Source organism: Scyliorhinus torazame, chromosome 13 (assembly GCF_047496885.1).
Source record: "Scyliorhinus torazame isolate Kashiwa2021f chromosome 13, sScyTor2.1, whole genome shotgun sequence".
Lineage (NCBI taxonomy): Eukaryota > Metazoa > Chordata > Chondrichthyes > Carcharhiniformes > Scyliorhinidae > Scyliorhinus > Scyliorhinus torazame.
The window spans coordinates 58,625,089-58,651,868 of NC_092719.1; the positions used below are offsets into that span (position 1 = coordinate 58,625,089).

The following is a 26,780-nucleotide window of genomic DNA, read 5'->3' on the forward strand; positions in this document are numbered from 1 at the left end:
AGGCTGGCAGGGAAGGACACAAGTGAAATGTGGAAATTGTTCAAGGAACAGGTGCTACGTGTCCTTGATATGTATGTCCCTGTCAGGCAGGGAAGAGATGGTCGAGTGAGGGAACCATGGTTGATTTGAGAGGTTGAATGTCTTGTTAAGAGGAAAAAGGAGACTTATGTAAGGTTGAGGAAACAAGGTTCAGACAGGGCATTGGAGGGATACAAGATAGCCAGGAGGGAACTGAAGAAAGGGATTAGGAGAGCTAAGAGAGGGCATGAACAATCTTTGGTGGGTAGGATCAAGGAAAACCCCAAGGCCTTTTACACATATGTGAGAAATATTAGAATGACTAGAGCGAGGGTAGGTCCGATCAAGGACAGTAGCGGGAGATTGTGTATTGAGTCTGAAGAGATAGGAGAGGTCTTGAACGAGTACTTTTCTTCTGTATTTACAAATGAGAGGGGCGATATTGTTGGAGAGGACAGTGTGAAACAGATTGGTAAGCTCGAGGAAATACTTAGTTAGGAAGGAAGATGTGTTGGGCATTTTGAAAAACTTGAGGATAGACAAGTCCCCCGGGCCTGACGGGATATATCCAAGGATTCTATGGGAAGCAAGAGATGAAATTGCAGAGCCGTTGGCAATGATCTTTTCGTCCTCACTGTCAACAGGGGTGGTACCAGGGGATTGGAGAGTGGCGAATGTCGTGCCCCTGTTCAAAAAAGGGACTAGGGATAACCCTGGGAATTACAGGCCAGTTAGTCTTACTTCGGTGGTAGGCAAAGTAATGGAAAGGGTACTGAAGGATAGGATTTCTGAGCATCTGGAAAGACACTGCTTGATTAGGGATAGTCAGCACGGATTTGTGAGGGGTAGGTCTTGCCTTACAAGTCTTATTGAATTCTTTGAGGAGGTGACCAAGCATGTGGATGAAGGTAAAGCAGTGGATGTAATGTACATGGATTTTAGTAAGGCATTTGATAAGGTTCCCCATGGTAGGCTTCTGCAGAAAGTAAGGAGGCATGGGATAGTGGTAAATTTGGCCAGTTGGATAACGAAGTGGCTAACCGATAGAAGTCAGAGAGTGGTGGTGGATGGCAAATATTCAGCCTGGATCCCAGTTACCAGTGGCGTACCGCAGGGATCAGTTCTGGGTCCTCTGCTGTTTGTGATTTTCATTAATGACTTGGATGAGGGAGTTGAAGGGTGGGTCAGTAAATTTGCAGATGATACGAAGATTGGTGGAGTAAGGAGGGCTTTTGTCGGCTGCAAAGAGACATAGATAGGATGCAGAGCTGGGCTGAGAAGTGGCAGATGGAGTTTAACCCTGAAAAGTGTGAGGTTGTCCATTTTGGAAGGACAAATATGAATGCGGAATACAGGGTTAACAGTAGAGTTCTTGGCAATGTGGAGGAGCAGAGAGATCTTGGGGTCTATGTTCATACATCTTTGAAAGTTGCCACTCAAGTGGATAGAGCTGTGAAGAAGGCCTATGGTGTGCTCGCGTTCATTAACAGAGGGATTGAATTTAAGAGCCGTGAGGTGATGATGCAGCTGTACAAAACTTTGGTAAAGCCACATTTGGAGTACTGTGTACAGTTCTAGTCGCCTCATTTTAGGAAGGAGGTGGAAGCTTTGGAAAAGGTGCAAAGAAGATTTACCAGGATGTTGCCTGGAATGGAGAGTCGGTCTTACGAGGAAAGGTTGAGGGTGCTAGGCCTTTTCTCATTAGAACGGAGAAGGATGAGGGGCGACTTGATAGAGGTTTATAAGATGATCATGGGAATAGATAGAGTAGACAGTCAGAGACTTTTTCCCCGGGTGGAACAAACCATTACAAGGGGACATAAATTTAAGGTGAAAGGTGGAAGATATAGGAGGGATATCAGAGGTAGGTTCTTTACCCAGAGAGTAGTGGGGGCATGGAATGCACTGCCTGTGGAAGTAGTTGAGTCGGAAACATTAGGGACCTTGAAGCAGCTATTGGATAGGTACATGGATTACGGTAAAATGATATAGTGTAGATTTATTTGTTCTTAAGGGCAGCACGGTTGCATTGTTGATAGCACAATTGCTTCACAGCTCCAGGGTCCCAGGTTTGATTCCGGCTTGGGTCACTGTCTGTGCGGAGTCTGCACGTCCTCCCCGTGTCTGCGTGGGTTTCCTCCGGGTGCTCCGGTTTCCTCCCACAGTCCAAAGATGTGCAGGTTAGGTGAATTGGCCAATGATAAATTGCCCTTAATGTCCAAAATTGCCCTTGGTGTTGGGTGGAGGTGTTGAGTTTGGGTAGGGTGCTCTTTCCAAGAGCCGGTGCAGACTCAAAGGGCCGAATGGTCTCCTTCTGCACTGTAAATTCAATGATAATCTATGATTAATCTAGGACAAAGGTTCGGCACAACATCGTGGGCCGAAGGGCCTGTTCTGTGCTGTATTTTCTATGTTCTATGTTCTAAAGAATAATGGACAACCTAGAACAGGGAACAGATGGCCCAAGTGGGGTTGGGTGAGGGAAGGGGGACAATGGTGAGGGAAAAAGAGAGTGATGGAAGAAATGTAAATGAATTGATAGAAATAAAAATGGGATGAAGGAGGGGAGAGTTCACAGTCGGAAGTTGTTGAACTCAAAGTTAAATCCGGATGTTGCCTAAACAGAACATGAGGTGTTGTTCCTCCAGTTTGCGTTGGGCTTCACTGGAACATTTCTAGTAGGCCAAGGACTGACATGTCAACATGAGAGCAGGAGGTGAGTTAAGTGCTTTCTGGTAGTTTCACTGTTGACTACTTCAAAGTCAATCAAGCGTTAAGGGAGATGAATAGAAAGCACATAACTCTTTGATGTGGTCGAGGAGCTGCGTTGCTCTATTTATTGATCTTGGTGAACCACAAGCCTTTCCCTTATATCGATCAAATGACCACACAACCAGTTAGTTAGTTCAAAAGATGGTTTATTTCCCTATACAAGAGATATCTCAACATGCAAACACAATATCTACTATGAGTTAAACTACACCTATTAGCGACAATAACCTATACTTAACTTCAGGGCGACTGTGCAAATGGACAAAGGCCTTTATCTGGATTTCACTTGGTTGGTTTGAAGAAAGTGGCTCTGTCTCTGCTGGGCTCATCCGTCAGGTAACGATCGTTGGTCTTGAACTTAGCTGGATGTTCCTGCTGCAATTGGGTGGCACAGGCCAGATCCAAGAGAGACAGAACATATGGCCGTGTTCTCTTTTATCCACCTGGGATTTTGCGATCTTTGGGGCGGTCCTTAACCTTGGACCCAATAGATCGACAGGGCTCTGCTCACTCTCTTCGATTTTGGCCAATAAAGGGGCGGTTGCCTTTGCAGCTAGGTGGGTCCTTAGCGGTCATTGACCTTGGCCGTTGTGCTTTCTGAGGAAGGGGAGTGGCACCGGTCAGTTTGTGGCTGAACCGGTGGCTTGATTAGAGTTCTATTGTCCTGGAAAAATGTGGGCCATTAAAATGTAAACGAGCGGGGGTTTTGGTCAGCTCTGGTTACCTGTGTTTCAGATGGACATAGGCTCTATGTCTGTCTGAGTCCTGGGTTGGCCATAATTCCCATGGTCCTTTGCAGGTGGCCATCTTAGATGGCTACAGCTGTCAATGAATGCTTGATGTTTATAAACATTTTGGTTAGTTTCACAGCTGACTACTTCAAAGTCACTCAAGCGTGGAGGGACATAAATGTAACAATGTTGACACCTTGATGTGTGGACGCTGTCAACCACAGCCTAGTAAAATCAATTTCAAAGAGCAATAAATGAATGACTTGCAGGTCAAAGATCTGAGGGGGTTCAAACACAGCTTGCTGGTTTTCTCTTTCCAAGAATTGACAGGTACTGCTTCCCATGCCTATGCCAGCAGGTAATTTGTCCAGGTGAGTTTTAGAGCAGTGTTTTTTTTTCACTGCCTCTGTCTGCTCTCTAGCTTCCAGACAGCGGTCTCTCTTCTGGGGGGGGACTTCCAGACGGGGTTTTCTCTTCTGGGGGGCGGGGGGTGGCTTCCAGGTGGGGGTCTCTCTTCTCGGGGGTCTCTGTGGGGGGCCTATTAACTAGGGAGTCTCTGGTGCGGGGGGTAGGGGCAGGGAATGTCACCTCCATACTGGGGGGAAGAAGGCATACTGGGGGGTGAGGGGTCAGGGCATGACCCAGAAACTCCCAGGGGACGGGCTGAATTGGATTGCGGGAGGCAATGGTGGCCCATCCGTGGGACCTCATTATCGGGCTTCCCACTCAAAATGGTAGGCTAATAGCAGGATTCCCTAGCGAATCCTTCCCAATCCTCGCCATAGAAAAGGTTTGCGAAACACTTCGCAGTGTGAGCACAAATCAGGTGCAATTCAGCTCTGGTGGGGGAACAGTCTCCCAAATGGAGAATCCAGGGCGGGATTGTCCCTTCTAGGGAATAAGTCCCCACTCCTGCCAGAAAATGGGCGAGAATTACTCCATACTTTTTCCTCGAAGCTCCGGGGTGATTCTCCGTTTTCCAGGAGGCTAGCACAGCTCTAGCTTGCGATCCGCAGCTCTGGCTGCCAGCGGGGTTCCTGCTAGCCAGACCGCACGGCCACGCATGTGCGCGGCGGCCCACCTCGGCGCGGGTGCCGCCAACGTGGCGGAGCCGTACAGCGGGCCCGCGCAGAGGAAGGTAGGTCCCTCCCAGATTGCGATGGCCCATCGATTGGTGTCCCCCGATCGTGGGCCTGGCCACCACTGAGGCCCCCCTCGGAGTCAGATACCCCCACCAGGACTGCCACTGCGGCCACGGGTCCCATCTCCCGCCGGGTGGTACCACATGTAAACCACGCCGGCGGGAGTTCGGCCGGCTGAATGCGGAGAATCACCGCGGGGGCCTGTCCCAACAGCCCCCGACTGACACCGCGTCGACTGCACGCGCGGGACTGGCAGGTCCGCGAAGAATCACGGTTGCGTTGGAGCGCCGGATTCCCCTGCGCTCAGCACGATTCTGGCACAGAGGGTCGGAGAATCCTGGGGGGTGGGGGGGGAACTGCAATTCAAAGCACAGGTAATCAAATAAAATTGCAGCTAATACAATATTGGGGGAAGGTATACCAGGGGAGTTAGCACACTTTAATATGTGTTACGATTCCAGTTGTCATTACTACCGGATGGGAAAATTCCAGAATGAACGCTGGTTCAAAAGATCCTAACCTCCGGTAGCACAGTGGCTAGCACTGCAGTCTCACAGCGCAGGGGACCCGGTTCAATCCCAGCCCCATGTCACTGTCTGTGAGGAGTTTGCACATTCTCCTCGTGTATGTGTGGGTTTCACCCTCACAATCCAAAGATGTGCAAGGTAGGTGGATTGGCCATGCTAAATTGGCCCTGAATTGGGGAAAAAAATTAAATTTAAAAAAAATCCGAACTTCAACTTTTTTTCAGAAAACGTAGAGGAACAGAGTCATAAGATTGCTAATTAGTTTTTAACAACAAGAAAAATACATTTATTGAACATGATAAGCTCAATCATAATACAATACTCCTTTACTCCCTCCTTAGGTTCCCAAGTGTATACAGTTTTCACAGATAACACCCCACTCTGAAGCCAAATGGCAGATGTCACTCAACCGATCTTCCATTAATTTCTTCTGCAATCCCCCCAGATGATTGTCACATGAGTGTTTCCAAACTCCATTCCCAAAACGTCACCCTTTAGAATCTTCTGTCGAACAATGCTTTACATCAACTTTTTATTAAGAATCCAGTTCCAGGTTTTCAAAATATCCCTTCAAACAACGTTTCTGCTCCAATATTTTAATAATACATCCAGCCTCAGGTTTTCCACCTCTCCTTTCAGGCTTCCTTTTGCACAAACTGCAAGGTCCAGCCAACGATTTCTACAATTACTTCAAATGATACTTCATAAATTGTAATAAAATCTTACAATCCTTAGAACTTGCTCAGCAGTAACCTGCTCATGGATGTTCAGGTTGGGGTCCGCCAGGGTCACTCAGCCCCTAACCTCATTTCAGCCTTGGTTCAAACATGGAAAAAAGAGCTGAATGTAAGAGATGAGGTGAGGTGACATCAAGGCAGCAGTTGACATGTATGGCATCAAGGAGCCCTATCTGAACTGGAGTCAACGGGAATCAAGAGGAAAACTCTCCGCTGGTTGGAATCATACCTAGCACAAAGGAAGATGGTTGTGGTGATTGGAGGTCAATCATCTCAGCTCCAGGGCAGCACTGCAGGATTTCCTCAGGGTAGTGTTCTAGGCCCAGCCATCTTCAACTGCTTCATCAATGACCTCCCTTCCATCACAAGGTCAGAATTGGGGATGTTTGCAGATGACTGCATGCTGTTCAGCACCATTCATGACTCTTCAGATAATGAAGCACTCCATGTCCAAATGCAGCAAGGCCTGGACAATATCCAGGCTTGGGCTGTCACGTGACAAGTTACATTCGTGTCACACAAGTGCCAGGAAATGACCATATCCTACAAGAGATACCACCGCTCCTTGGCATTCAATGGCATTACCATCGCTGCATATCCCAGAATCAACACCCCGGGGGTTACCATTGATCAGAAACTGAACTGGACTAGCCATATTAATACTGTGACTAGCACGGCAGGTCAAAGGCTAAGAATCCGACGGCAAGTAACTCACCTCCTGACCAACCAAAGCCTGTCCATCATCTGCAAGGCACAAGTCAGGAGTGCAATGGAATACTTACCACTTACCTGGATGAGTGCAGCTCTAACAACACTCAAGAAGCTCGACGCCATCCAGGACAAAACAGTCCACTTGATTGCTTCCCCTTCCAAAAACAATCAAACCCTCCACTAGCGGCACAGTGGCAGCCACGTGTACCATCTACAAGAGGAGCTGCAGTAACTCACCAAGGTTCCTCAGACAGCAACTTCCAAACCACCATCATCTAGAAGGACAAGAGCAGCAGATACCTGGAAACCCCACCATCTGGAGGTTCCGCTCCAAGTCATATTGGAAATATATCGGCGTTCCTTCAATTTTGCTGGGGCAACATCCTGGAACTCCCTTCCTAACAGCACAGTTGCTGTAACTACACCTCAAGGACTGCTGCGGTTCAAGAATGCAACTCACCACCATCTTCTGAAGGGCAACTAGGGATGGGCAATAAATGCTGACCTAACCAGCGACGCACACACCTTGCAAATTAATAAAATAAATACTTCAGATATCTTTCTGGCCTCTCATGAGCCAACTTATTTTCAGTTTTATCTGTGACTTTACTGAATAATACCCTGTTCTCGTTTCAGTTTTATCTGTTCCTTTACTTTGACCTTCCAGGAAACTTATCTTCATTTCCCTAGCTCCTTAACTAGCCACCCTTTTGTCATGGGAGTGTCCCTTTAAGAAAGGTTTTTGTCTTTTCACATGGCTTCAGTGATGTCATTTTGTGTGTGGGTGGAGCTGAGCTGCGGCTGTGTGAGGGTTTTACTTTTGCTTTCAGTTTTGACTGCTGTGGACTGCAGACAGAGAAAATAAGTGTTTTTGCCTGTCTCTCTCTATTTTCATTTTAAATATCTGTTCCAGTACAAAAAAACATTTGATTGTAGCTACCTGTTTTGGTAACTTAAAAGATGTAGTTTGCTTTCCGGAAGGGTTTAAACCTGCTGGTGAGATGGGTCAGAATCTCAGGGAAAGCCAGTCTTATTCAAGTGAGAATGCAGTGTACTGGGCCAGGCCCTTGAAAAGGGATTTTGGTTTATGGGATTTTGTTTTTGAATTGGAACAGTTAAGGGGGAATTCATTAAGTGTTATACATAGATCACTATAGCTGTGTGGTGTCTTTAATGTTTGTAATTGATAACAATTCTTGCTGTGGGTTTATACAAATGTTAACTGTGTTCTTAGAATAAAGCGTATTTTGATTAAAGTGTCTGGGAAGACTGATGAATCACACCTGAAGGGAAGGCTCTTGTGCTCATCCTAGCCAAATTCAACATAAAGGTTGTAGGTCAGGTGGACTTCGTAATATACTTTGGAGTTTCTATGTCCTGGCCCATACCACTTTAGATTTCTGCTGTTGTTTTCTTAACCATTACTCTATGACATGACTTTTCTTCTCGCAAAGTCAAGAGATGTTCCCTCTCTCACTTCCTTCTCCAACTGTTATGCATTCAGTTAAAATACAATCGCACAAAAGTTTCACTACCTTAAAGGTGCCTCTGGTTGCTAAGCAATTACTTTTTACTTCTCCTAGCTCGTTTACTTTTCATACCCCAACCCTCACTAAACACAGAAGAAAAATTTGAACTGACCAAACCCCATCCAAACACCTTTGCCTCATAAATCTAACTGAAGTTTTACTCCTTTTACACCGAACCACTAAATTAAATCCATTTAAACCTACACCTTATTTCTAATATTTTACAATACAAATATAGATCACTTAAAACTACCTCTGTTTTCCTGACACATGATTGACCCACGGTCTGGGGGGAACATGTGACATTTTGGCTTGGGACAGCAATGTGGCACAGTGGTTAGCACAGTTGCTTCACAGATCCAGGGTCCCAGGTTCGATTCCCGGCTTGGGTGACTGTTTGTGTACAGTCTGCATGTTCTCCCCATGTCTGCATGGGTTTCCTCCGGGTGCTCCGGTTTCCTCCCACAGTCCAAAGATGTGCAGGTTAAGTGGATGCTAAATTGCCATGGTGTCCAAAAAAAAAGATTAGCTGGGGCCACAGGGATAGGGTGGAGGTGTGGGCTTAAGTAGGGTGCTCTTTCCAAGAGCCGGTGCAGATTCAATGGGCCGAATGGCCTCCTTCTGCACTGTAAATTCTATGATTCTGTGACATGATAGATTAAGGGTGCAATTCAACGGACTCATCTTGCTCGACTTGGTGTTGGAGCAAGGCGATTGAAAATCTCGAGAGGCCTGGCGAGATTCGCGATGCTCGAAACATCTTGCGAGACTCGATGAAATCTCACGTGATGTCGCAATCTGGATCCCACCCTCATTGAGACTTGGCACTACACCTTGACACATATTGGGCTGTGGAGAAATTGGACCTTATCAATTTGAAGGAAGAACAGCAGGAATTAGTACCTACACAGCTTGTGACAGGAGGTATGGGAGACACAATAGCATTTGTGAGTATACCACAGGAACATAATAACAGAACATATCAGGGTGGATATAAATTCAAATTCCTGGGAGTAAAGGGGAATTAGGGAGTGTGCCAGGCAGGATCCTGGGTATTGTATTGAATCGCAACATTATATCATCTGTTCCTGCAATACCCGGAAATCCATCAGTAACGATTCTGCCATTACAATGTTGGTTAACCCACTTGTCGGGATCTTCAAGGCAGTTCAAGCCTTCCTCTGCAGAGTGATGCTTTCAGACAGACTGGAGGGAATTCCGGAGGATTAGAGTGTGATAGTAACCACACCTCTGCTTACAGATCACCAACTCCTTTATGCGGATGACCTTCACCTTGCAGACAGGACCCTCATTGGCTCTGTGTTCAGTCCATGTTGGGCAGTGTGTGAAATATTGATGATCCAGGTAAAAGAACTCAGGTAGCAATGGAAAGGGTCCTGGCGATTACAAGGAGGCTTTAGGAACAAAACCATTAAGCAATCACAAGGGGAAGGGTACAGGTGAATATGGCCACGGGAAACTTACATGGTATCCCAAGCAGTACAGATGGTTATATTGGCCAACAAAGGGTATGACTTGGTGTCCATCACTGCTAGCACTTTCCTCCAATAAAATAAAAATATTTGTGACAACTTTTCAATTTAACGCAATGGTGGTCCCAGGTCTAGCTTAGGTCAACAGGATTGAGGCAGAGCCATAAGAGAATAATAGAGCAGCAGTCCTGAAGCCCACAGAACTCTAGCAGGATCCCCAGAGTTTTTGGTGGGCAGAGGATCTTGGGAATGGCCCACATGGGCCAGGTAGTACCTGACTAAGGGTCCAAAAGGAGGGACTGAAGGGGGGCAATTCAAATACTTTGATATTAAGATTGATACAAATATGGGCGGCACGGTGGTTAGCACTGCTGCCTAAGGCACTGAGGACTGGTTCACTGTATGTGTGGAGTTTGCGCATTCTCCCCGTGTCTGCGTGAGTTTCACCCCCACAACCCAAAGATGTGCAGATTAGGTGGATTGGCCACACTAAATTGCCCTTGAATTGGAAAAGAAATAATTGGGTACTATAAATTTAAAAAACAATTGATAAAATTGATATTAAGGTGAGCATTAACAACTTTAATAGTAGACAAGAGCCGTATTAGAGCTCTCTCTCTCAGCATGATGGGTGTAGTACTCTGGAACCGAACTAACACTCACAAACCTTCACAGGGTGGGTCAGCAAAAGTGTGATAAGAAGCACAGACTGGGAGGAATTGATCACAGACTTGAACCATCTTCCCAGTCAGATAACAGGGAACATCTGCAAGCTTGATTACAGCATTAAGTTGGAGAACTGGCACAATAGTTAAGTGCGTAGAGCAAATGTGTTAAGTTGTAATCAAATTACACACTTCTTTTACATAAATATGAATTCGATATAATGGGAAAATATGACAAATAAGGACAAATTACATAGATTCATAAATACTTTATTGATTTTAAAAGTGAATAGTTTGCAACATACAGAAGACAAGTTACAAAATGATTACAATGCCATAGGCAAACTGAAGTAGAATCAAAGTTACAGCCCACTCCACCTACCCATCTATATCGTTTTGGAGATTATTACTATCCTCTATATTATCCACTACTTGGCAAATCTTTATGTCATCTGCAAATTTCCCAATCGTGCCTCCCAAGTTCACGTCCAAATCGTTAAATACATAGCACAAACAGTCAGGGCCCCAACACCGAACCCTGTGGAACACCACTTGAAACTTTCCATTCGCAAGGGCATCCATCAGTCATTCCCCTTTGTTTCCTGTTATAAGGCAGCATTTTATCCTGTTTGCCACATTGCCATGAATCCTATGGGCTTTTACTTTTTTGACCAACCTTGCTAAAATCCATTTACGCAACATCCATTGCACCATCTTCATCAACCATTCTTGTCACTTCATCAAAGAATTCAATCAAATCTGTGAGGCAAGACCTTCCTTTAACAAATCCATGCTGACCATTCCTGACTAGTCCATGCCTTTCTCTGTGACAGTTAATCCTATCTCTCAGGATTGATTCTACTAATGTACCCACCACCGACGTAAGGCTAACTGGCCTATAATTGTTTGGCATTTCTTTTGATTCATTTTCAAACAATGGAACCACGTTCATTTCTCCAGTCCTCTGGTACCTCCCCTATCTCGAGTGAGGTTTGGAAAATCATCCTCAAGCATCTGTTATCTCCTCCCTGACCCCTTTAAGCAGCCTCGGAAACAAATTAGAGGTAAATGGTACTTCACAACATATTACCACCAAATAAAACTAAATCAAATAGAGGCTATAAAGAAAAAGAAATAGCTTGAAATTCCAAATTTACTTTTAGATTTCAGATCAATTCATGCTGTAAAATTCGGTTGACTAGCTCTGTGAGTGCAACTTTATTCATAATTATCACACATTTTGCATCTACATGACTTCACAGAAATATAGGAGTATGATTGAATTGTTCCATTCCTGCAAGACAGACTTGCAACTTTTCTCTCAGTTTCATGTTCCATGCAGCATTGACATTTGCGTTGCATGGCATTTAAATCGGGATTAAACCTGAAAAATAACCAGATTATAGTGAAGACTTCAGTCAAGTTAACATGTTCAAGTAGCCATTTTACACGCAAAGCTATCATCATGGTATCAAGGCAGTTCCCCATTGTGAAATACATCACAAATACATGAAATACATGAAAGCAATTGCAACTAAATAGCAATACATTTAAATGTAACACATTGAACATTCTCCTGAATAAAAAAATGAGACGATTTCAAACATGCGTAAAGTTGGTCTTATACCCATATATCAAATTTGATCGGTTTTTACTATCACTGGATGACCACTACTGTGCTCAAAAACTCCCATAAAAGCCTCCAGTATGCTGTCTGCCACTGTTATCAGAGGTACTGCCCATCCCTTATTGGTCCTTGGAAAGAATAGGTAATATCCAAGTTCAACCATTTTCCTGGGCCCAGCTGCTCCCAACTCCCTTGAAAAACAAGGGATGGGAGGAAGGAAATTCCCAATGGCAGCTGCAGAGAAGAGCAACACATTTTCTGATTTTGCACACTAAATTCCACCCGTGGGTTTCTTCAGAGACCCTTGGACCAATTATAAAAATGGACTAAAAAATGACAAATTTTAACATGGATTAATGCATGGTTATTCATAAAAAGACATGAAATGTTCCTTTATCTATCGGGCTAATAGGTAAAGGTGGAGAAAGAAAAACAAATGTTTAGAAGAAATTTCGTCAAGTAATGAAATGAGGTTCGTAGCCTTTGTCATTATGCCTGTGTGTGGAATGTGGACAAACAGTATTAACAAGAGAATAATCCAGAATGACTCAGAAACGTGTAACAAACATGAAAGGTCTCTTTCCTTTCATCGCTTGATTGAGATAATCGGTAACATTATCCAATAGTCATTCAATTCACTGGTTCATTTTTTCTATCCATCCTCCCATGCCATTTCTATTAATATAGACTCCCTAGAGTGCAGAAGAAGGCCATTCGGCCCATCGGGTCTGCACGGCCCTTGGAAAGAGACCCTACTTAAGCCCACGTCTCCACCCTATCCTCGTAGTCCAGTAACCCCAACTAACCTTTTAATTTAGCATGGCCATTCAACCTAACCTGCACATCTTTGGACTGTGGGAGGAAACTGGAGCACCCGGAGGAAACCCATGCAGACACGGCAAAAAAATGCAAACTCCACACAGACAGTCCTACCCGAGGCTGGAATTGAACACGGCTCCCTGGAGCTGTGATTCAGTAGTGCTAACCACTGTGCCACTCCCAATAAGCTTTGCATCTGTTAGAAGTGTAGAGGCCCATTGATTGACCACTCGCTACGATAGCACTGATTGACTCTATGCATTTTTCGAGCTTGTTTTGCCTTTTTGTTTGATTGTCTACCCTGCTTAAAATACAACAAAAATATACAATCATATTACTTACATGGAAAATGAATTACAATTTCCTTCACAGTATGCCACAGAATGCTGAACGCTTGCTGAACAACCAGTCACATTGATCTCAAGCAGTTTGGTTTTCTTCTTACAATCGCTCACTGTGGAAATTGGGAGAAATCAATCAGAATATGTCCAAAATACTTTTAGATACATTATGAAAGACTGATCAAATAAATGGATGTAAGAGATGAAGGCAGCAACAGGCTTTCTTCCTTGTAAAGAATAAAACGTTGAAGCTATTGATAGAAGAGCCAGAATACTCCGGCTGTTGCGATTCACTTCTACAGCCAGCAGCGCACCCCTACCCGCGGTATCCTGACGGTGTAGGGTGACTTCAATAGGAAATCCCATTGACAAGTGGTGCGCCGGCGAGAATCATGCAGCTGGAGGATGGGAGAATCCAGCCCAAGAGACATAGGTAGTTGAAAGCTTCATAAGGTTTTTCGTTGCTATCACAAAATAAGGTAAACCTTCCACCTATAAGGAAATCATTGAACAATGATGAACCTGTTGATTGATGTACACGTGAAATATATTTTTTGTACTACTGTGGCTGGAATAGGAATCTTGTTTATGAAGCCAAGAGCTGCATTACTACTTCAAAAGAATCCCTCAATTTCCCATGGGTCTGTGCAGAGGTCAGAATGCCAACGGGGCAGGAGTTCTGCCTGGTGATATGTGCTACTGGCCCGGTGACCAACCACAACATCAGCTCTTTAAGCATAATGCAACATGGGTCTGATGTGCAAGACCTGTGTGAAAATTTCAATTCAAGAGCCAGGAGGTGAAAATGCTTTGTTTAACTTAATTGAATTGTCAAAGTATTTTTTTGTTTCTCCAACACTTTTCAGATCAGCCAACTGAATGTTCTGGGGCATAATTACTTCATCCTGGTTTCATCATCTGACCTGTCAGTGGGCAGGAAAGCTGCAGTCTAAGAACATCTTTCATGACCTCAGTCAATCCCAAAGCAGTTTGGAGCTAAATGAAGTATTTTTGAACTATCGTCACCTTTGTAAGTTAGGGAATTCAAATAAAGATGTTGAACTGCAAAGCCACAGAAACAAGGCTGTTGAGGGAAGAATAGATAGCCAAACACAAAAATGAAGCACTTACCTGCAACACGGCAAGAATAGCAGCAGTGATGTTTGTCCCAAATTCTGTCAGACTAAACACACAGAAAATATTGAATTACCAGATGTGAAATTTATATATCAATTTTTATGAAGGTTGTACTGTGTTGAATGCGATGCACACATTAGGTAGTAAATGCAGATAACGGTTATAAATAAATTCTAGTTACATTTGCCAGCCAGTCACTGAAACAAGTAATCACATTTCCTCAAACATATTTGATTTGAAGGTAAATACAGGAATCTTTGTTTCATGTACATTAGTGAATACTAGGATATTGAAGGGAAATAGGAAGAGCGTGGGTAACCATGACTAGAATTGTTTACCTGCTTGGGGGGTAAATGCTGTCATGAAATCTTTGGGCCAATGGCCTATTTCCATGTTATAAATACATTTGAAATCTGTGTCTCTTTCATTTGAATTCTGCAGTCATTCCTGTCATGCTTGATGATTATCAAAAAATTCTGATTACATTTTGGAATTTGATTTCAATTTTATCTTTCTTTAACACAGCTGATCACATATCATATGGGCAGTGACTTCTAATATGCATCTTTAGTCAATTTTGCACCAAGGTAGGTACTTCTCGTGCCAGTGTTAGCACTGAAGAGTTCCTGCTCAGTATGGGGGTTAAATACTGTGGAAATGTTTTTCCAATTCCATCAATGTACCCATTTTCAGAATCACCCTTTACTGCAATGATGTACTGATATGTGGAACATTGTGGTTAGTTTGCTATTGTGAAGCCATATGATCAGAATCATCATAGAATTTACAGTGCAGAATTTACAGTGCAGAAGGAGGCCATTCAGCCCATTGAGTCTGCATGGCCCTTGGAAAGAGCACTTTACTAAAGCCCACACTGCCACCCTATCCCCATAAGCCAGTAGCCCCTCCTAACATTTTTGGACACAGAGGGCAATTTAGCATGGCCAATCCACCTAACCTGCACATCTTTGGACTGTGGGAGGAAACCGGAGTACCCGGAGGAAACCCACACAGACACAGGGAGAACGTGCAAACTCTACACAGACAGTGACCCAAGCCGGGAATCGAACCTGGGACCCTGGAGCTGTGAAGCAACTGTGCTAACCACTGTGTTACATGCCACTTGAATTGAGATGACTGAAATCAGTTTCCATGAACTTCAATAATTGGTAGACCGAGCAGATTGTCATTCACTTGTAGGGAGGTGGTACAATTGTATTGCCACCGGACTTATAATCCAGAGACCTGAGTTAAAATTGAAGATTGTAGTTAAAACACACCTGGATGACTAATGGCCTTAAGGGAAGGAAGTCTTACCTGCTCCAGTCAACATGTGACTACATGTAACAGCTCAGTTGGCTGGGCAGCTGTTTCATGATGCAGAACGAGGCCAACAGCATGAGTTTAATTGCTGAATCAGCTGAGGTTTTTCATGAAGGCTCTTCCTTCTCAACCTTGCCTCTCGACTAATGTGTGGTGATCCTCAAGTTAAATCACCACCAGTCAGCTCTCCCCCTCAAAGGGGAAAAGCAGCCTACTGGGATTGTGGCGACTTTACTTATTAAATGTGACTCCAGATCCACAGCAATGTGGTTGACTCTCAAAATACCTCTGAAATGGAGGGCAGTTCGGGATGGACAATAAATGCTGGCCCAGCCAGTCATGCTCACATGAAATGATGAAAAAAAAATCAGAGTCAGCTGGACTCAGCCCAGGACTCTCCCACATCAAATATGGCACATTCAGGCGTAGATCTCTCTATTCCAATCTGAAAAGACAGTTTGGTATTGCGAACAATTGTCTTGAGATTGGCCAACCTTACTTTGTTTAAATGCTGACAGCAAACAGAAGGAGGCAGCACCTGCCTGGGCTGAATTAAAACCCTGGCTACCGAGATGAAAGAACAGTTTGATGCCTGATCGCACCACTCAAATCTGAAAGGATAACTTGTCACTGTGCCACCCAATCCTTATTTAAAACTAAGAGCACAATTTAAAAGTTCTCTTCATGAAGGGTCGAATATTTTCATACTAATTCAGGATTGTTTTTCTTTTTACTGCTCTTCTAAGCATATCTCTGATGATCAGTTAATCATGTATATACGAATTACAGAAAATAAATGAATATTTCCGTGTCATAACACACTGCAACACAGAGAAAGTGCTAAAATCCAAGTATAGGACTGGACGAACCTCGTTACAGTTTGGACGCGATGAACATGTTATTTGCGTCTCTATAACCACACCTTCAGTACATCTGTAGTGGATGCATGTATCATTGGGATGAGACCAAATTTCTTCCTCCTGGCAAAGAAAGTATAGAAATATTAATATATAAGTAGTTATAAAATAAAGAAGTTAGGAGCCCCTTCCAAATGGTTCAGTGAGCTATGGCAGTAGGCAGTTGAGTCATGCAGCCCAGTGTCCCTTAAGATAACCAATCAGAGCTGGCAGAGGTCCTGGAACATTACAATTTCCCTCAATGGCCCTGCGTTGCAAGGCCAAATCACCAAAGTCTCTTGCTTCTGTTTTTCATCCAGTAACCCCTGCTGAATTCTGAAAAATGAAATAGTGATATAGAGATTTGATTTAACACGTGCTGATAAAATGCCAGGATTCTCTGAAAATAATTTGCATTTTGTTCTGAAAAAGCTACAGGTGCTAAAGGTCCATTGCTATGGCAGCAAGCTGGCATGGATGGGTATATGCCTCACCTGTTTAAAAGTGTAATAACCCCCATGAGACCCATGGGGAAACTGTAACCAGCCTCCCCAAGGGTCTCGTGGAGAACGAGCTTCCTCGACAGTGGGCGAAGGCCCACCCAGCTGGGGCACAGAAGTAGTGCACAAAAGCCGGCCCGAGCAGGGACCAGCATGACGGTTGTCCCAAGGGGACTGTGAAGGGCAGACTTTATGTTGCATTAAATGAATATTTTCTGCTTCCTACCGCAGGTTTCCTGGTCATTAAAAAAAGGTCACCTTTGGTCCTGGTTTCAGAGCCTTTGCAGAAGAAACCTTTTTTTTTTGTGTCCCCCGAGCAGTGTGTGTCATAGAATCATTGAATCCCCACATTGCAGAAGGAGGCTTTTGGGCCCATCGAGTCTACACTGAACCTCCGAGAGAGTGCTCCACCCATGCACAATCCCTCACCCTATCCCCGTACCCCCACCGAGGGACAATGTAGCATATCCAATCCACCTAACCTGCTCATCTTTGGACTGTGGGAGGAAACAGGAGAACCCAGAGGAAACCCACGCCGACACAAGAAGAATCTGCAAATTCCACACAGACAGTCGCCCGAGGTCGGAATCGAACCTGGATCCCTAGCACTGTGAGGCAGCAGTGCTAACCACTGTGCCACCATGTCAGCAAAACAATCACCGGACCACCACTGCAGCCAAGTGAGAACCTGCCTTGCATGGATTTCCACCATGTGCATTTCCCAGAATGAAGGAAGTGGATCATAATCATGAATGCCAATAATCCCAGTTGATACCACTTTTTCCTCTTTGTTTGGGCTAAAATCAGATAATTCAGCACAAACTAGGAATTCCACCATGGGGTTTCTCAATGTGCAATGATCGAGGAAATGGCAGATCTAGGTAAACGTTTGCATTAGGGACTCAGTTCAGAGATAAACGCACACTCACACATACACATACATGGCTGTTCATTCTGGAAGAAGATGGGGGTTGATTGCCGGGTTAAATTCTCAACTTTTTGTCTCCCCATAGTGGAAGCTGCAGTCCTTTGACTCAAAAGTGACAGTATAACTATACACTAATAAGATATCAAGAGTTTTTATACAACCGGTAAGGAAGCACTATTCCACTGGCAGTAACATCAGTAAACCAGAGCGCATAGATTTCAGATAATTGGCAACAGAACGAGGAAAAATATTGTATGCAATAAATTCTTTTGACCTAGAATGCGTGATCTCAAAGGGTGATGGAAAGAGATTCAATTTAAAAAGGGAATTAGCTATATATTTGGAGAAGGAAAATGTTGTAATGCTATGGGGAAAGAGCAAAGAAGTGGAACTTATTGGCTAACTCTTTCAAAGAGACAGCACAGTCTTGATCAACCGTATGACCTCCTTCAGTGCTGCAACAGTCTAAAGCATATTGTACAATTGGAATAGGTTTTCCATATTACTGCCTAATATTACAGTTTGAATTGTTGAGATTTTACATATATGTTGTGGCCCCAGAATGGTAAAATCCAGAGAAATGTTTAAAGAGATTGCAGCTGAAAGAATTTTGAGTATCTTACTAAGAATGCTGAGTGAAATTCTGCTCTAATGCAAGACATTGTCATCACAGGAGAGAAGCTTGCTTTAAAAGCTAGAAATCAGTAATGCAATAAAGCTGAGGCACTCACATGTCTTAGGTTCCCTGAAAGGTCTTTGCATCCTGCAGAAACAAAAGTTGTCATATTGTTAAATGATTGTTTCTTTGCCAGTGGTGCAAAGTTTTTATTGACGTTTTAACTGTAATTTACAAATAATTACATATTTTGTACAAACAGAGCAACTCACTAGTACATGACGGAACACATTGGGTCCCATCTTCAGATAGCATCATTTCACTTGGGCAGAAACAGCCTTCGGTGCGCTCAGCAAATCTCTCCCCATTTATTTTCTCGCTGCAAATAAAGATCGTTGTTATTTGATATGCTTATTCACATATTATAGTAATGAAGGAAATTATAATGATTTTTTTAAAAATAGCGTTTATCAAAAGCATTTCTTCAAAATATAAAGATCTATCATGAAAAGTAGTTGGTTGACAAACACTTACCCATCCTTACAATAATTGTGATTGAATCTGGAGCAAGCGCTGTAGATGAAACCTCTTGAACAGTTGAAGGCTTAAGTAAAAAATAGGCAAAATTTTCAAAATATTCACGTTATTAAAGTCTTCACAGGCAGTCAGAAGCAGTTAGGCTGGTTGGATAAAAATTCTAAATGAAATAAACTGACTTGGTGCTGAGCACATACCTGCCCCCAGGTGGAATGCATTTTGCATTTAAAGTTGAGTACAATTTTTTATCACTATTGAACACTGGAAAAGAATCATAAGTATTTTTGACTAAAGGAACAGCTCTTTAAAAATGAATTATTTACTGCTTCTTTCTGGAGCCTAATGCACTTGAGCTGTAGAGCTCTTATGCAGGACTTCATTTAAAGCTTCCGAAAAGGGAGGATTATACATTTTCTTTTAACTCTCTACTAATTTCTTTCTTTCATAATTTTACTCTAATTATTCATGTATAATTTGATTGGGGTTAGTTTATTTCTACTTTACCACAGAGAAGAGTGATGTGGCAAGTGCCAAGCTAAGCAAGAAGCAGAGACCCAAAGCATTGGCCTTCCATCCCATGTTCATCTTGATGCAGTTCAGCGTAGCACGAGGTGGGAGTATGCAACTACACTCTCTGCATCATTTTACTGCCTTGACATGAGAGGCTGAAGTTCTGCCTCAACTCAATTCATGGCCAAATCAGTCATTGCCTGGAGTAGGTGGGCACCCTGTGATCTTTGAGCTGGAGGAACGGGTCCACGTCACCTCATTAAATCACAACACTCATTAAATCCAGCCCTATCTCTTGCCGGGACCATCACCAATTCTATGTCCTCATTTTCTGAAATCCAGTCTCACAGCTATCCCTTCATTTTCTGTCCTGCTGCGATTCACAGTAGCTTTGTTAGAGATACAAAGAACAATACAGCACAGGAACAGGCCCTTTGGCCCTCCAAGTCTGTACCGGTCATGATACCACCCTTGGCCAAAACCCTCAGCACTTCCTAGTGCCGTATCCCTGTATACGCTTCTATCCATGTATTTACTGAAATGCCTTTTGAACGCCGTTAATGTATCTGCTTACACAACCTCCCCTGGCAACCTGTTCCAGCCACTCACCACCCTCTGTGTAAAAATACCTGCCCCGCACATCTCCTCTAAACTTTGCCCCATGGACCTTAAACCTATGTCCCTGGTGACTGACTCCTCCACCCTGGGAATGAGTGCCTGCCCATCCACTCTATCCATGCCCCTCATAATCTTGTGCACCTCTATCAGGTCACCACTCAACCTCATTCGTTCTAATCAAAACAACCCAAGTTTATTCAGCCTCTCTGCATAGCTAACACCCTCCAGACCAGACAACATCCTGGTAAACCTATTCTGCAACCTCTCCAAAGCCTCCACATCCTTCTGGTAGTGGGGCGACCAGAATTGTGCGCAATATTCCAAGGTTCAAATTTAATACATGCAAATACTTTTGGTCTGCTGTTCTTTACTGGTGATTTGATCAATGAAGATTTTCACAAATACTTTGATGGGTTTCTTGTGTTGCAGAATAGACCAAGTTATTTACAAGGAATGTATCAGAATTTAGTTGCGTTTATCCACCTTTTACTCTTTATCGTCAGTGAGATTGATAACAATGTCCCTGTGCTCAACCTCACTGCCTTGTATCTGTTCCAATGCTGTATCTGCAGCTGCTTCTCTTTCAAATTCAGTCAGTAGACGCAATGCACCAAGTCCCTGAACCATCCTGAGAAGCAGGTATTCTAATGTCAATAGCATCCTCAAAATTCTGTTTGAGGCCATCTTGAGTTATCTTAAATTAGCGATTTTTCAAAAACAAGGTCCTGCAGCCTCTTTCTCTTTTGCTACCCGCAATGTTTTCTATTCCATGTGCTTTGTCACATTTTACTGCAATTTCCAAGGGTTCCATTCAATTCCAATTCACTTTCTGATTGCTCTTCTCAAGGTCCAAGGATGCAATTTTTTCAAAATTGCAGTGTTGGATTAGTTGAGAACAATCACGTGAAACTCACCAACTTTACAGTCACCTTTTCTCTCCAGATTTAACAGCAGTCTGTGCAATTTCAAAGTGCTGGGGAGGGTCAGCTGGAGGGGTGGGGTCAAAACATACCAACAAAGCCAAGATTCTGAGATTGGGGCACCGTTTTTAAAGGGCACCTTGATCTCAAAGCTAAATTTAAGGCCCACCCCTCTCCACCATGGAGATCGGGACCAACCCCCACATGGAGGTCAGGATGACCAGACAAGTTTCGGGGCACACCCTTCCCCCACCACAATGCCAACATTGGGGCAACCCTCTTGCATGCATTGCAGCTCTCCTCTCTCCCTCCCTCTTGCAGGCATCAGGGCGCTCCCCACCCCTGCCTCCCCTCAGGCAACAGGACTCTCCCCACTTCCCTGCCCCCTTGCAGGCATCAGGGCTCTCATTCACTGCCCCCCCCTCCCCCCAGGCATCGGGGTTCTCCCTCCTCCACCCCCATCCTCACAGGCATCAGGGCCCTCCCTTCCCCACCCTCTCGCATGTATCGGGGCTCTTCCCCCCCCCCACCACCTCGCAGACATCAGAGCTCTCCTTTCTCCCCCCCCCTCCTCAGGCATCGGGGCTCCCCTCTTCCCCACCACCAAAGAAAAGGGTAACCCCCCCCCCCCCATGGATGAGGATAAACCCCCCCCTTCCAGAGCCCACTCGGCACTTCCCCTTTGATCCTGTTCCCGTGGCACTGCCAAGGTGCTGGGGGCAACTCCCAAGCTTTGCCCCGCAGTGTCTGGGACCTACAGGCATCACCGCGTCCACCAGCATGCTCATCACGACTGGCTTTCACTTTTGAACATAGGCGTGTGCCGTGATGCCACCGGGGGGAGGATGCATCGTGACGGTCACAATGGCGTCAAGCCCAATAATTACATTTAAATGTATTAAAATATATGGAAATCAGGTCCACGCCCTTTCTGGGCAAGAACCGGATTACGCGGTGGAGCAGGGTACATGTCAAAGGGAGGTCTTGCTGGTGCAAACCGGTTTTCTGGCCACTTGCAAAATTTTACTGCCATTACAGTGTTGCGGCCATGGCTAATGGGGCCTCAAGATCGGGGTCTATGTCACTGAATTTCCTGCTATTTATAAATAGGACTTTTGTGACTGAAAGTTTCTTCTGAAGAAGTCATTCAGGATTTAGTTCTTTATTTAGTTCCACTTCATGTTTCTAACAAATAGCGTAAAGGATGCATCATTTCCAGCCTTTTGCTTCTGAGCTGGTGTCAATGCATTTTGAGCCTCTTTCTCTCTCTCTCCAGTTTTCCTGGGCACCTCGTTCCCAAATTCTTCCTCATCTTCACTCGCTTCTTCATTTTCATCCGTATCACCTTCATCGGCATTACTGTCATCTGCCTGAACTTTTACCATGCCACTATTTTTAGCCTTCCTCTTCAGATTCGTCCTTATATACAGCAGATTTTGTTTTTAACTTTTTCAGTCATGACAGTTGCATGCTTGGGATATTTCTCTTTCGCTATGCGGAGGGTTACCAGTCCAATACTGTAAACTTGTTGTAGATGAGATGAGGGGAGTTTGCTTGGTGTCCTCTATTTGCAACTGATTTCTTCTTTCTTTCCACTGTATTGGTCTCTCATTTTAATTTTCCCTCTTGGGATTCCATCATGGAGCAACAACTTTATATTCTATAGGTTTATATTCAGGTTACCTTTAAAAACTTCACGGAAACCTGTGAAGCTCGTGATGTTTGTTATAACTCGTACGTGACCTACGGGGATGGACCAATTATCCTCCCGTCAGCCTCGTTGAATATGAGCTGAGAGGCGGAGGCCCATCAATGGAGCAAATGGATTTGAACATAAAAGCTGTCCCAGATGAGAGCCGAGCATGTGTAGTCCCGACTGGGGTCTGACCTGCACTGCGTATATGGTTTACTTTGCAATAAGCCAGTTTTCTTTCTTGTTTGGACTCCTCTGTGGCCAATAAAATGTTCCACTATCTGACAATTTCCACCAGCTTTATGTTCCATTTCTGCAGGCATTATTCCAACACTCAAAAACTACACTCCACTTGACGATGCCGACCTGTTCTCAGTGTGGAGAGATTCAGAAGAATCATTGTCCAAATCCCTCCAGCAGCTATCCTTATCGACTTACTTACCTACTTTCTAGCGAAACACTGCTGTGAAAAGTCATTCAAATTGGGAGTACTGCATTTCACACACTGGGCATGCTTTCTTTTCTTTCTTGTGGTGGTGTTCCCCCACAGTACTTACATCCTTACTCTCACCTTGATCTTTCTGCTGGCCCATCTGAAATCATTTCATCATTGCCTTGTGCTTGGGAGAACTGGACTGTCGTTCTGCAAGTCTCGTAGGTTCTCCTGTCAGTATGTCTCAGCTACTGATTAGTCATCTCAGATCTTCTGCACATAGCATTCTTCAGAGCAAGCTTTTCTTCTCAGCTGCTGTGCCCTCACAGCTAGATCTCTTGTTTTTAAGACAGCCTCATCTCTGGTGAGGCCAAACTCACAAGACTAAACTAGACATTACTGTACCATCACATAATGATTAATATTCTCCTTTTCTTCCTCAGCTCCCATGTTAACAAAGAGTGTTCATGAACTACATTAACAGAGGGTCCAACGAGGGGCTTGAAGGCCTCAACATGCTCACAAGTCTTGCGTTTCTTTGCGTAAGTGAGATTCACAGTGCAAGAAAGCTTGGAGCACCCCTTCCCCAACAATGGCGACAGAATGTCTACGCTTAACTGTTTGAGTTTCTTGTCCAACTCTGTATTCTTCCACTGAGACAAGAAAAATGCCAATTTCCGCTCAATTATCCCTCATGTGCCTGTGGGAACCAATACTGGAAAATACAAATGATAATGACTTACCCAACTCTCAATGTCTTCTACAGAATTGTGAGCAGAAGTTTTATGACCCAGCTCCAGTGTAAAATGCATCCATTTAGAAAGCTCAACCAGGCCCCAATAGGTCAAACCTCTGCTCCAAATTGCACTCGAACTTTCCCTGCTGGAACTCCACAGCAGTGGGGGGGGGGGGGGGGGGGGGGGGCAGCTGCCACTACTCTCAATGGTGATACAGGAAATGAAGATCTGCTGGCTTTTGATTGGCTGGCAGCTCTCAGCGGGCGGGATTTCCACCCCTGGCGTCCTAGATTCCTCGCAAGGTCAAACAGTGGCCAAGGAATTTAATGGGTCGCCCCCACGGAACTGACAGGGGTTCTTTACCAGTTTTCCAAATAGCAGGAAAGACACTGTCAGGCCCATATAATCTTGGCCCATTCTTCTTGTGGTGCATAAAATGGGTACTGTTTTCATTCACATGTACTAGCCTCAGGGGTCAAACCCCATCATCACAAATGTACAGCAAGGCGAAGCTTACACAGTTATTTAACCAAACAATTTTGTTGGTGAGACAATAGGAGGATTTTAATTTTTTTAAATAACCTTTATTGTCACAGGTAGGCTTACATTAACACAGCAATGAAGTTACTGTGAAAAGCCCCTAGTCGCCACACTCCGGCGCCTGTTCGGGTTCACGGAGGGAGAATTCAGAATGTCCAAATTACCTAACAGCACGTCTTTCGGAACTTGTGGGAGGAAACCGGAGCACCCGGAGGAAATGTGCAGATTCCGCACAGACAGTGACCCAAGCCGGGAATCAAGCCGGGGACCCTGGCGCTGTGAAGCAACAGTGCTAACCACTGTGCTACCGTGCCGCCCATGGTCAGATCTGGAGGCTTTCCACCTGATGTTTTTAGACAATAGCACTCAATGTTCCCAGATCTGGTACCCATCAATGCTTAGGCCTGCAGCAAGGCATGGACATTCTTCCACACCTATGGAGACAACACCTGCTAAATATTTTTCTCACAAATGAGCCAACAGGGCGATTATAATGACTGACCTGAGATTAGCCAATTTTGATCACATCAGGCACAACTTTGGGTGCACTCAGTCCAATAGGGGCACAGGTTGAGAGGAAAGTTTGGTCAGAGGCAAGTCAGTGCATTGTCTTTCCTAATTAAAATAATTTTGCCCTCATCCAATTACTAGGCCTGTAGGATGAATGGTGATTAATTCGGTATCAGGCTCAGTTTTTGACTCCTGAAACGATTCTGATCATTTCTATATCAAGACATAATACCAAAGCACTTGAAGAAGCACCTATATATATAAATTATTTAACCATATGTATTGAGGATTATTCTATAGATTCACAGCACTCACAGCACAATCCATTTGTCGAGTTTCTCCAGTCGACACATATCCCCGCTGCACTACATATCATGGAAGCAGCTTCCAGGCTAGAACAGTCCATTTCTGTCGAATTCACCGTACAATGGTCGTACTGGCAGGCCTTGACGTAGTTTGTAAGTTCTTGCCTGTTTCTGCATCTTCTGAATGCACTGCAGAATAAGAGTGACATACCACTTAAACACCCGTAACATAACAAAAACTGAAATGATTTACCTCCCAAAGAGGCTTCAAACCATAAAATTCCGAACATGTAAATTGGGAGCAGGAGTAGGCCACGTGCCCCCCGCGCCTGATCAGCCATTCAATAGGATAACCTCAACCACATGTTCCTGTGTATTGATAACTTTTGCCCCCTTGTTAATCAAGAATCTATTCAGCTCGGACTTCCGGGTGCGGCTATGCAGAGCTAGGTCGCATATTCGGTAGCTCCCGCTTGGAACGGATATTTGGGCTCTTTTACAGGGCCCCCACGGCATTTGTTTGACATTTCCCGGTGTGGCAAGAAGACTGCAACATTCCCCTGACAGTGTGCCCCAGGAATGTTATGGCTTTTGGCTACCAGGCCTGGCAGAAACAGTAAAAGATTTGGCTGCAACAGGATAAACAGGGCTTCTTCCAGCATGCAGGCGGGGGAAGGGCAAGCTTAAAGCTGCAAACTGACCTGAGGGCCTTTATCAAAAGTGAATTCTAACAGCAGAGGGAACAACTGTGAAAAGATCTCACCAAGGCCACTGAAGAAGCGGGGACGAGGCTTCCGGTGGCGGCCATGGAGGAGTAGGTCACGCACTCGGCAGCTCCCGTCTGGAATTGACTCTTAGACCTTTTTCAGGAGTTTCCACAGGCATTTTGGGGCAGATTGGTGACTTTCGAGCCCTCTCGAGACTTTTGGGCTCTTTTCAGGGCCCCCAAGGGCACTTTTTCGACGTTTCCCAGTGTGGGAAGGAGTTAATAATAGCTCCTCATCAGTATATGGCTTTAACTAGGAGCGGGGTGACAAAAAAGGTGGTGGTGGACCAGAAGAAGGGAGGGAAGAAGGACAAAATGGCAGCGGGCGGAGAGCAGGCAGCGTGGAGGCAGTGGGCGGAGGAGCAACAGGAGGGTATCCAGCGCTGCCTCAGAGAGATTAAAATGGACCTGCTAGAGCCGATAAAGGCTTCTATTGATAAGCTGCTGGAGACACAGACGGCCCAGGGGGTGGCGATCCGAGAGGCTCAACAAAAGATCTCTGATAATGAGGACGAGATCTTAGTCCTGGCGGTAAAGGTGGAGGCGCACGAGGCGCTCCACAAGAAATGGCAGGAGCGGTTCGAGGAGATGGAGAATCGGTCGAGGCGGACGAATCTGTGGATTCTGGGCCTCCTGGAGGGGCTGGAGGGGCCGTACGTGGGGGCCTATGTGGTCACCATGCTAAACTCGCTGATGGGA

General features: G+C 44.7%; 1 protein-coding gene across 1 annotated transcript in view; it reads right to left on the reverse strand.

Annotated features, from left to right (window-relative positions):
- Positions 1–10,579: 10,579 nt before the first annotated feature.
- The window catches only part of LOC140387620 (uncharacterized), a 176,173-nt gene continuing 159,972 nt past the window's right edge, over positions 10,580–26,780 (reverse strand). Inside the window, exons 96-103 of the mRNA XM_072470813.1 lie at positions 25,326–25,504; positions 19,047–19,116; positions 18,785–18,891; positions 18,628–18,659; positions 16,442–16,552; positions 14,244–14,295; positions 13,114–13,225; positions 10,580–11,709 (exon numbers count right to left, since the gene is read on the reverse strand). Of these exons, the coding sequence (XP_072326914.1) occupies positions 11,544–11,709; positions 13,114–13,225; positions 14,244–14,295; positions 16,442–16,552; positions 18,628–18,659; positions 18,785–18,891; positions 19,047–19,116; positions 25,326–25,504 (829 nt within the window). The 3' untranslated portion in view covers positions 10,580–11,543. The remainder of the gene's footprint in view (positions 11,710–13,113; positions 13,226–14,243; positions 14,296–16,441; positions 16,553–18,627; positions 18,660–18,784; positions 18,892–19,046; positions 19,117–25,325; positions 25,505–26,780) is intronic.